Source organism: Chelonia mydas, chromosome 6 (genome assembly GCF_015237465.2).
Source record: "Chelonia mydas isolate rCheMyd1 chromosome 6, rCheMyd1.pri.v2, whole genome shotgun sequence".
In the NCBI taxonomy this organism is placed as follows: domain Eukaryota; kingdom Metazoa; phylum Chordata; order Testudines; family Cheloniidae; genus Chelonia; species Chelonia mydas.
In genome coordinates this window covers 109,657,931-109,669,065 of record NC_051246.2, presented here as the reverse complement: position 1 = coordinate 109,669,065, position 11,135 = coordinate 109,657,931, and the positions used below count along the sequence as shown (strand labels likewise).

Genomic DNA, 11,135 nt, shown 5'->3' with positions numbered 1-11,135 from the left:
CAGTCTGCCCTCCGGGGGTCCTCTGGTTATTTCCACTTGACGCCTTCTTCAGCCGATGGACACTGGATTCTTAGGCTGGCACCTCCCTGATTATTCAGTTATTATCCACACCAAGCATACATCCACATACATCCTCTATCTCTATTTTAATTACAATTGTTAACAAAGTGAGATGAATACAACAAAAGGGCAGGGAGTCTCTGGGTGCTGTTTCTGTTGTTACAGAGTATTGCTTTGAGTCTCTCTCTCTGTGAGTAGTTGTTGTTACAAAGAATTGCTTTGAGAACAGACTCTGTCTTAGAAGGTACTAACACAATTAGCAGCTTGCAAGTTTCACACATAGAGAAACAGTACCAAAAATCAAGAGACCTCTTAATTAGTAATACCCTGGAATTTAAAACTTAAAACTTAAAAATTTAAAGTATGGGGAATCAAACTCATTTGTGATTTTACTACAGAATTTCTTTAATATGATCCAACATCCCAACCCAGCCATGTGTAACCTATTCTAACAGGAGCCATCCCATTCTTTCCCAACCCAACCCAACCCACCCCCACCCTCCAGTAACCCATCCCATCACAGGCCACCAGTTCTAAAACAGCCCACCCCCCACAGCCCACTGTAACCCAGCATAGCCCATTGCAGTCTCACTCTTGCCACCCCACCCCTTCCACTTCATCCCACCCCAGGGTAACCCAGTCTCACCCTCACCAGGCTTCCTGACCCATCCCACCCCCGGGTTACCCAGTCTCACCCTCACCTGGCTTCCTGACCCATCCCACTTCATCCCAGCCCAGGGTAACCCAGTCTCACCCTCACCAGGCTTCCTGACCCATCCCACCCCAGGGTAACCCAGTCTCACCCTCACCAGGCTTCCTGACCCATCCCACCCCAGGGTTACCCAGTCTTACCCTCACCTGGCTTCCTGACCCATCCTACCTCATCCCACCCCAGGGTAACCCAGTCTCACCCTCACCAGGCTTCCTGACCCATCCCACCCCAGGGTAACCCAGTCTCACCCTCACCTGGCTTCCTGACCCATCCCACCCCAAGGTAACCCAGTCTCACCCTCACCAGGCTTCCTGACCCATCCCACCCCAGGGTAACCCAGTCTCACCCTCACCAGGCTTCCTGACCCATCCCACCCCAGGGTAACCCAGTCTCACCCTCACCTGGCTTCCTGACCCATCCCACCCCAGGGTAACCCAGTCTCACCCTCACCTGGCTTCCTGACCCATCCCACCCCAGGGTAACCCAGTCTCACCCTCACCAGGCTTCCTGGCCCATCCCATTCGGGTGCAGCTCGGCCCAGGGTAACCCAGTCTCCCGCAACCCGGCCTCCCCTCTGAGCCGCGGGGCAGGGCTGGGGCCGGGGTGGGAGGAAGCGCTGGCCGGAGAAAGGAGCAGCCAGTCCCGGAACCGGGCTGGGCGGGGCGGCGGGGGCCGGGCCGAGCCTGCGCCCGCCCCTCAGGTGAGCCCAGGCGGTATAAAGCTCGGGGCCGGCTGGGAGGGTGGGGCGCGGAGCTGGGAGCACGGGTAGGGCGAACATGGGCAACAGGGTCACCCGCGGGGACTTCGAGTGGGTTTACACGGAGCAGCCCCACACGCAGCGGCGGTGGGAGATCCTAGGTAGGCGCGGGCAGCGGGGGGGAGCGGCTGCTGGCTGCCGTCGCGGGGAGGGCGCGGGCAGGCACCTGCTTTCCCTGCTGCCGTGGCGAGACGGCGATGAGCGGCTCTGCCCTTGCCCTTTGCCCGTTGTAATCCCGCGCCTGGCACTCCCCGCGCTCTCGGGGCTGAGCCGCATCCCTCCGCTTTGCCTCCGGGGTCCCGGCGCTCGCCCGTTCCCGCAGGCAGCGCGTCCCCCGCGCCGGGGAGCCGCCGCAGCGCCTAGAGGGCGACCCTGCCCTGCCCCTTCGGGGGGACGCTGCTATCGTGGGAGTTACTTTGTCTTCCTCTGTGGCTCTGAAGCCCTGTGGGTGACAATCTGCCCTTGCCCTGTTTGTTCTCCCTCTCTGTCCCCTTCCCCCCCACAAACCCTGGGAGATTCATTCAGGATAGGGAAATCCGCAGCAAACTGCTCTGGCCTAAGGCCTGCAAGGTTAAATTGGTTAGCTGTGGCATGTTCTGCAGGAGAATTCCTACTCCAGCTTGCAAACTCTTATTACTGGAGCCTTCTGTCCTACTTACAAAGGAGGCACTGGCTTATTGATCTAGCAGGTTTTCCCCATAGCTAAGTTAGTTTAGACTGGAACTGAGCAGCCTTCCCTATGGGAGAGAATAGCAGCAGCAGCTTGGAACAGCAGGCCAATGAGCCATTACTGGGGGTTGTACTGAATTGTAACCCAAATCTCAAGTGCCAGGAGAGATCAGAGATCAAGTGGTGATCATAGAATCATAGAATATCAGGGTTGGAAGGGACCTCAGGAGGTCATCTAGTCCAACCCCCTGCTCAAAGCAGGACCAATCCCCAACTGTATGTTTATGACCCCCTTAGCTGTATGTTTATGACACGCCGTCTCTTACCTGTAATGTAATCTGTCCGAGCCCCTTGCCCCACCTCGGGAGCCGGGGCCAGGAGTGGGGCAGCGGTCAGCATACAAGGCTGGGGCCTTGACTTCAGGCAGGTCTGGAACAGAGCTGGGGGCAGAGCAGGATTGGTGGCACTCATTCCCGGCCCACCGTGGGGTCTGGCCCATGCCTCATCATGCCCCCCTGCACATTTCTCTGAAGCCCCCGAGAGGGGTACGCCCCACAGTTTGGGGACCACTGTTCTAGGCCCAGTGAAGGACAGATATGGTTGTAATCCATACTTCCACAGCTCCTCCAAACCAGAGATTTGGCTGTGTGGATGATAGTAATGTTGGGGCTAAAACCCAGGTTAACTGTGCAATGAAGACATGCCCTATTATAGTTGCCTCTCTTATTTTTCCTCCCACCCCCTTCTCCACTGAAACTTTTCCCAAGGAGCCAGTTTTCAATGGTGGGAATTGGGATGGGACAGAGATCTGACCATATATATTTCTAGAGTGGCATCTACAGAATCCCACTAAGCAGCTACAAATCTAGAAGCACTCAACAACAAAACAATGAGCAAACAGATCTACAAAACTCAACGTTCTAAAAAAATCTGCCTTGAAAACGGGCCACTTTTAAAAGTCAGTTAAGATTTATACATATAATTTCTGGCCAAACAAAATTTGTTTCTATTTTTGACCTGCTTCAGACACGGATCAGGTACACCCTGCTCACTCCAGGGCAGAGCAGGGTACAATTTTTCTAAGGGTGTGTAAGAATGGCCTGGCAGGCCACAGTTTGACAGGTTGGGGCAAAGAGGTCAGCAATTGGTAGGACCCATGCCCTAGCCAGAAAAAAAAAAATCCCATTCCAGTGACTCGCAACATGCTTTGGCATGGGTTAAAGCTGTAAAGATTTATAATAACCAGGGATTGGATCACCAGAAATATAGTACTTCAAAAACATTCAAATCTAGTTAAATCTTTAGTAAAATGAGGTCCTTGAGACACTTCCTCAAAAGTAGACTCCTAAACTTTAAGGTCAGAAGGAACCATCATGATCATCTTAAAAAAAAGAGTACTTGTGGCATCTTAGAGACTAACCAATTTATTTGAGCATAAGCTTTCGTGAGCTACAGCTCATTTCATCGGATGCATACTGTGGAAAATACAGAAGATGTTTTTATATACACAAACCATGGAAAAAATGGGTGTTTATCGCTACAAAAGGTTTTGTCTCCCCCCACCCCACTCTCCTGTTAATAGCTTATCTAAAGTGATCACTCTCCTTACAATGTGTATGATAATCAAGGTGGGCCATTTCCAGCACAAATCCAGGGTTTAACAAGAACGTCTGAGGAACGGGGGGGGGAGGTTGTAGGAAAAAACAAGGGGAAATAGGTTACCTTGCATAATGACTTAGCCATTCCCAGTCTCTATTCAAGCCTAAGTTAATTGTATCCAATTTGCAAATGAATTCCAATTCAGCAGTCTCTCGCTGGAGTCTGGTTTTGAAGTTTTTCTGTTGTAATATCGCAACTTTCATGTCTGTAATCGTGTGACCAGAGAGATTGAAGTGTTCTCCGACTGGTTTATGAATGTTATAATTCTTGACATGTGATTTGTGTCCATTTATTCTTTTATGTAGAGACTGTCCAGTCTGACCAATGTACATGGCAGAGGGGCATTGCTGGCACATGATGGCATATATCACATTGGTAGATGCGCAGGTGAACGAGCCTCTGATAGTGTGGCTGATGTTGTTAGGTCCTGTGATGGTGTCCCTTGAATAGATATGTGGGCACAGTTGGCAACGGGCTTTGTTGCAAGGATAGGTTCCTGGGTTAGTGGTTCTGTTGTGTGGTATGTGGTTGCTGGTGAGTATTTGCTTCAGGTTGGGGGGCTGTCTGTAGGCAAGGACTGGCCTGTCTCCCAAGATTTGTGAGAGTGTTAGGTCATCCTTCAGGATAGGTTGTAGATCCTTAATAATGCGTTGGAGGGGTTTTAGTTGAGGGCTGAAGGTGACGGCTAGTGGCGGTCTGTTATTTTCTTTGTTAGACCTGTCCTGTAGTAGGTGACTTCTGGGAACTCTTCTGGCTCTATCAATCTGTTTCATCACTTCCGCAGGTGGGTATTATAGTTGTAAGAATGCTTGATAGAGATCTTGTAGGTGTTTGTCTCTGTCTGAGGGGTTGGAGCAAATGCAGTTGTATCGTAGAGCTTGGCTGTAGACAATGGATGGTGTGGTCAGGGTGAAAGCTGGAGGCATGTAGGTAGGAATAGCGGTCAGTAGGTTTCCGGTATAGGGTGGTGTTTGTGACTATTGTTTATTAGCACTGTAGTGTCCAGGAAGTGGATCTCTTGTGTGGACTGGACCAGGCTGAGGTTGATGGTGGGATGGAAATTGTTGAAATCATAGTGGAATTCCTCAAGGGCTTTTTTTCCATGGGTCTAGATGATGAAGATGTCATCAATATAGTGCAAGTAGAGTAGGGGCGTTAGGGGACGAGAGCAGAGGAAGCGTTGTTCTAAGTCAGCCATAAAAATGTTGGCATACTGTGGGGCCATGCGGGTACCCATAGCAGTGCCGCTGATTTGAAGGTATACATTGTCCCCAAATGTGAAATAGTTATGGGTGAGGACAAAGTCACAAAGTTCAGCCACCAGGTTAGCCGTGATGTTGTCAGGGATAGTGTTCTTGACGGCTTGTAGACCATCTTTGTGTGGAATGTTGGTGTAGGGGCCTTCTACATCCATAGTGGCCAGGATGGTGTTATCAGGAAGATCACCGATGGATTGTAGTTTCCTCAGGAAGTCAGTGGTGTCTCAAAGGTAGCTGGGAGTGTTGGTAGCGTACCAAATGCAGCCACCGGGGGCTTTTCGTGCAGCCACAGCCTCGTGGGTGGTGATGAGTGGGGCAAAGCAGCGGCCCCTGCCCCAGACCTACCAGCAGGGGTTGGTCCCTGTCACCTTCTGGAGCTACAAACACTGTAGGAGCAGGTGATCAGTGGGAGTTCACTACCTGTCTGGGGGCAGTGGGACTTGGTCTTCATCCATGTGGAGGTGGGCTCCTTCCCCCAACCACAGGGTTTCATGTTCTGGCCCCAGGTTAACCCACCATCGTCCTGGCCTCTGCTGCCTCCTACAGCCCTCTATCTGCACCCCCAATTGCCACTGCCTCCCCCCACACACCTCTCCCTACACACCTCCCCATCCAGAACTTAATTTCCCCCCCAGCTTGCTGGGGCTGAGTAAGTCTGCTGTGAAAAGTAATATTAACAAATTGCTTTTCACAGTAACAGACTTACTAGCTAGCAAGTTTTTTAAAAAAGCAAAACATGCAAAGCACCTTATTTGTGTTTCTGTTCTGTTTAGGTCCAGTAAAGAATAGAGACAACTGTTGATTATTTTGTCTGCAAAAAAACTCTACATAAATTACAATGATTTGGACCTTTATATATGCACATTTATTTGTTTTTCCTAAAGTTAATTAAGCGTTTTAGGAAAAATTGTCAGTGGCCACCAGCAAGAGTTGGTGGCTGAACTCTGAGACCACCAAAATTTTTCTTGTGAGAACCTCTGATCTAGTTTGACCTCCTGCACATAACCTCACCCACCCAAGACAGCCCCTCTTCTCCTCCTGCGTGCCCCCCCGTCCCAGCCTCTGAGACAGACACCTGCAATCTTAGAACAGTGTGTTTTTTAGAGTTAAATTCTTGTTATGTGAATGAGGAAAGAGCCTGGCCATTCTATTTATCAAACAGGCATTGAGTATAGACTGGGATTCCTAAATAAGATAAATCTATTGAGTATACTGATAGTACAGCACATAAGAAAGTGTGTTCTGGTGTGTTTTTTCAGGGCTTGAGCCCAAGCCACAAAAATCACTATGCTTTCCACTCGTGTGTCACAGCGTATACTTCTCATTTGTACACTATGATGTCCACTTCCAGGCTGCAGTACAGAAATGTGTTTGTTATGGGGGCTACCTCTGGAAAAACACTCATCAGCAGGGCCGGATTAACCATTTGTGGGCCCCCCGGAGGTAGATGGAGCATGGTGTGGGGAGGTCAGTCCCCAGAGTGAGGGGCCAGCCAGAGGCAATGGGGTGTGGTAGGGCAGGGGCAGCCCTGCTCTGCCCAGCTCAGTGGGAGGGCACTATTTACAAACCAGCAGTTGCCAGATGCACAGTGGCCTGCCTGGCCCTGCGGTGCCATCATGCCCCTTTCCTTCAGGGGTGGGTCCATGCTACACCACACAGCCCCTCCCCCCGTCCAACACCTCCCTGACTCCCTACGGCCAGAGCGCCCCCCCAGCCCACTGTGCCCAGCGCCCCCTCTAGATCCCCCCACAAATGCACAGCTCCCTGCACACCCCCAGCCCCACCACAACTGCCCAGCACACCACACAGAACCCCCACTCCCTAGTACCCCAACAAACACAGATCTTCCCTACCCCCTCAGCCCAGCACCGCTCCAAGACCCCCCAGAGACCCCTATCACATATCCTGCCTCCCGGCCGCACTCACAGGCCCTGCTGGGAGGCGACTGTTTCTGCTGGGCTGAGCCAGCAGTGCAGCCATGGCTGGTCCCGGGGTAGGGAATCGCTCCGGCCCCTCGGGAGTGGTACCGTCAGCCAGGCCAGGGCCTGCCCCAGCAGGGCTCCCTCAGGACCAACTTGCCTGGAGGGGCCCAGCCAAGCCCCCACACTGTCTCCCTCAACCATCTGGCTGAGACAGACCAGACTTCTGCACTAGTCCGAGGCAGCTCAGCTCTGGGGAGACAGGGCCCCACAGGTGGTAGGAAGCAGAAACTGCCCAGAGCCAGAATTGCACTGGGGTCTGGCCAGGGGGCAGAGAGGAGTCGGTGGTTGGGGCCAGGGGGTGGAGAGGAGGTTTCGGCCAGCCGGCAGGCAGGCCGAGAGGAGCAACTTGGGGGGGGGGGGCAGCGGGGTCTCGGGCTGCAGCGCAAGTGGAGCAGGCCAGGGACCCTTCTGAGCATGGGCCCGGTTCCTTGGAGCCACTGGAACTATTGTAAATCCAGCACTGCTCATCAGCTGCACTTGTATAGAATACAGCTGTGTTGTTGCTAATCTAAGTACTCATGCTATTATCTTCATAACACCCCATAAGGTAGGGAGATATTATCTCTTCCTGTGAAATGGGGCACAGCTCTTAAATGACTTGTAAAAGAGGCAGATATGTCTTGTGGTTAAGACAGTAGAGTGGGATTCTGGAACTGAACCCAGAACCCCTGGCCCAGCCAGCCCTCCTGTAGGACTTCAGACAATTCAGTTAATCCTACTGTGTCTTAGTTCCCTATCTTTAAAACAGGATAATGCTTCTCTCTTCCACCTTTCATCTGTCCTGGCTAGTTAGTAAGCGGTTCAGGGCAGGGACTCTTTATATGTTTGTACAGTGCTTAGCTCAGTGGGACCCTGATCTTGGGAGGGGGAGTACATCTAGTACATCTACCTTGAACCAGTTGTTACTGTAACACAGGAAGCTTGTGGTCAGGGCCAGTTCTAGGGTTGGACAAGCAGAGCAGTTGCTCTGAATGCCAGCTTCGAGGGGGTGCCAAGTTGCTGTGCCATTTAGCTTGTATGTATGTATTTAGTTAGTTTGCTCTGCTCCAAATGGCTGGCTTTCTGGGGGCTCCATTCTGATTGGCTAGCTGTGTTTTTCTTTGCTTACACCAGGGGTGGGGAAACTATGGCCCATGGACCAGATCTGGCCTGCAGCAAGTCTCCACGCCATGGGTCAGAAGCCCTGAGCCTTGGTGCCCCCCTGCAGGGCTGGAGCCACAAGCACTGACTCTCCCTGCTGTGGGGGAAAGCTGCGGTTACCAGGCCGTTAAGTCTGGTCAGCTCCTGGAAGCAACCAACATGTCCTTGCAGCCCCTAGGCGCAGGGGCAATCAGGGAAGTTCCATGTGCTATCCCTGCCCCCAGTGCTGCCCCCACAGCTCCCATTGGCCGGAAACCGTGGCCAATGGGAGCTATGGTGGTGATGCCTGTGGGCACAGTCAGTGCACATGGCGCAGAGCTCCCTGGCCCCTCCACCTAGGGGCCAGACATGGCAGCCACTTCTGGGAGCCCCACTGAGCCAGGGCAGGCAGAGAGCCTTCCTTAGTCATGCTGCGCTGCTGACTGGGAGTTGCCTGAGGTAAGCACTGCCTGGCCAGAGCCTGCACCCTGAACCCCCTACCCCAAGTCAGAACTCCCAGACCCTGCATCCCCATCCCTGAGCCCTGTCCCGAACCTCCTCCCGCACACCAACCCCATGCCCCAACCCTTAGCTGCCTCCGGCACCCCAAGCCCCTCATACCTAGCCCTGCCCCAGAGCCCGCACCCCCAGCTGGAGCCCTCACCCCATCCCACACCCCAACCTCCAGGCCAGAGTCCCCTCCTGCACCCTGAATCCCTCATTTCTGGCACTGCCCCAGAGCCTAGGGGAAGCCCCGAGCCTCCGCACCCCCCTGCGGGGCTGTGTGACCCATGACTGATTTTTTTTTTTTTTTTTTCTGTGGGTCAGTGGCCCCTGATGGGGGGGGGGAAAAAAGGTTCCCCACCACTGGCTTAGCCTGTGGGGCAGAGAGGGAGATGTTGAAAGCTGAGGGAAGGCGAGCAAAAACTATTTCTATCCTGGCCAGCAAAATGGGTAGGCCAAAGGTGGGAGTTGATCCCCAGTCTCTGGAGTCCTTGTCCAGTGCTTTATTCATCCTTCTGAGGAACAGCTTAATAAATAGAAAAAATGTGTGTGTTCTGATGGGTTTTCTTTTCTTCATGTGTGACACTTCTTGGAGCAACTAGGGCTGTGAGTCACCTTATTGCCGCCTGCCTTTAGCATAAGGGAGTCTTTTCTGCGCTAGCTCCTTGTCGCAAGCAGCCTGTTGGCCACTCAAGCACTCTCCTCTGGGCTATACCAGCCCTACCTATTGACAATAGATGCACCCTTGCCTCTGAGTCACTTCAAAGTGTTCCCTTGTGATATCCATCCCCAAATCACTGGATACCCACAGATATCCCGAATCCTTGGTTCCCAACGGAATAGTGCACCATAGTTTAGCAGTTTTACCTCTGATCACTTCACCTCTGTTTGAGTATAGTAAAACAAAATAACTTAGAAAATTGAGATTGAAACAGACACAAATGTGAGTGATGGAAACAAATGGTTACATAAAAACAAAATGCGAACACATAGGGAAAGTAATATTAATATCTAATAGTTTGGATTCCCACTACCAAAGTTTAGTCTTTTGCAGTGTTTCTTGGCCCCAAGGAGCCAGGACACAATCTTTCATGAAGCACCCTCATTCATCAAGGTACCTCCTCAATGAATGGATGCACAATGTCTTTCTACACTCTGTGGTATACTGAATCCAACTTTTGTCTTTATCCACAGAGAGGGCCATCCTCTCACTATCATATTCCTTGTCGCCAGTGGTTTTGATTCTTATAGTTTCTTTGGTTTTTCATTGATTTATTTTTTTTTTTCGTGGATTGGTGCAAAGGTGGACAATTGAGCAATACACTATGTAATTGGTTAGCCCAGGAGGGATGACAACTTCCTTGAATGGCCTATTACTGTGACACATGATTCCCTAGTGACTCATTTTTTCACTCCAAGATCATAATTTTGAACGTAGTTACATTATTCCTTGTGCACACATCTCACAATGAGTATTGATAAGTTGCAAGCTTTCAGTAGAGACTTCATATGCTATCCTTTATGGATAAACACCAAGGAAGCAAAGTGTTAGATGTATGTGTTTGTCAGGTCTCAGACAGGAGTTGCTTGTAAAGAACAATGTGAATCCTTTGCTAGATGGCACCCTGCATCACAGTGGGCCATTACCTGGGACTAGAACTAGCTGAATCTTTTCATTTGAAACTTTTCTGGTGATATGTTCTCGCTCCTGAAAGAACTTTAACAGAAAAAGTTAGTAGTTTTTAAATGTTCCAATTTTTCAACAAAATTCAAAGAAAAATGAAAGTTGTTTTAGTCCGCTCTTTCTCCCCCACCCCCATTTCCATTTCTCTCCTTTTTTTTTCCATTTTGTCACTGAAAAAGGATGTTTGGGCGATGGTGACTAGAAAAATCAAAAAATTCAGACTTCAAAACATGTTCACTATTTTCTGACCGTCTCGTCTTGTGAGCCAGTAATGTTCACCCTCCACAATTGGTACTAACTGCCCATTTGCTCAGAAAGTGAGTTTCAAGATTTTGATTATACAGTATAGGTTCTGTCTACCTGATGGATAGACTTTCACTCTATCTTATGTCACAGCAGCACAGTTCAACAGGTCTGGAACTGCTGACCATCCCATGGTGTAACTCTTCATACCTGAACAGGGGCAAAGGAGGAACTGGACTTGCTCCCTTAGCCTGTTTGTGCCCCTTCTTCCCCTTCCCCCCAATCTCTTGCTTTCATTTTTGCCCTCTGTTTGAATTTAACTGCTTATTCTCCAATTTTTCTTCATCTTATTCATTTTTCCCTTTTTTTTTTTGTAATGTCTCCTTTTCTTTTTCTTTTCCCCTCAGCCTCCTGAGGGTGTGTTTCTACCCATTATTCTCCTCCTTCCTGTTGTCTTTCTCACTTTCCCTCTCCTCCTTATGGCTAT

The 11,135-nt window shown here is 50.7% G+C and overlaps 1 protein-coding gene across 3 annotated transcripts in view; it reads left to right on the top strand.

Moving 5' to 3' along the window:
• Positions 1-1,462: 1,462 nt before the first annotated feature.
• The window catches only part of DEGS2 (delta 4-desaturase, sphingolipid 2), a 30,820-nt gene continuing 21,147 nt past the window's right edge, over positions 1,463-11,135 (top strand). For all 3 annotated transcript variants that reach the window (XM_037900942.2, XM_043548412.1, XM_043548411.1), the window contains exon 1: positions 1,463-1,630. In XM_037900942.2, the coding sequence (XP_037756870.1) occupies positions 1,549-1,630 (82 nt within the window). In that variant the 5' untranslated portion in view covers positions 1,463-1,548. The remainder of the gene's footprint in view (positions 1,631-11,135) is intronic.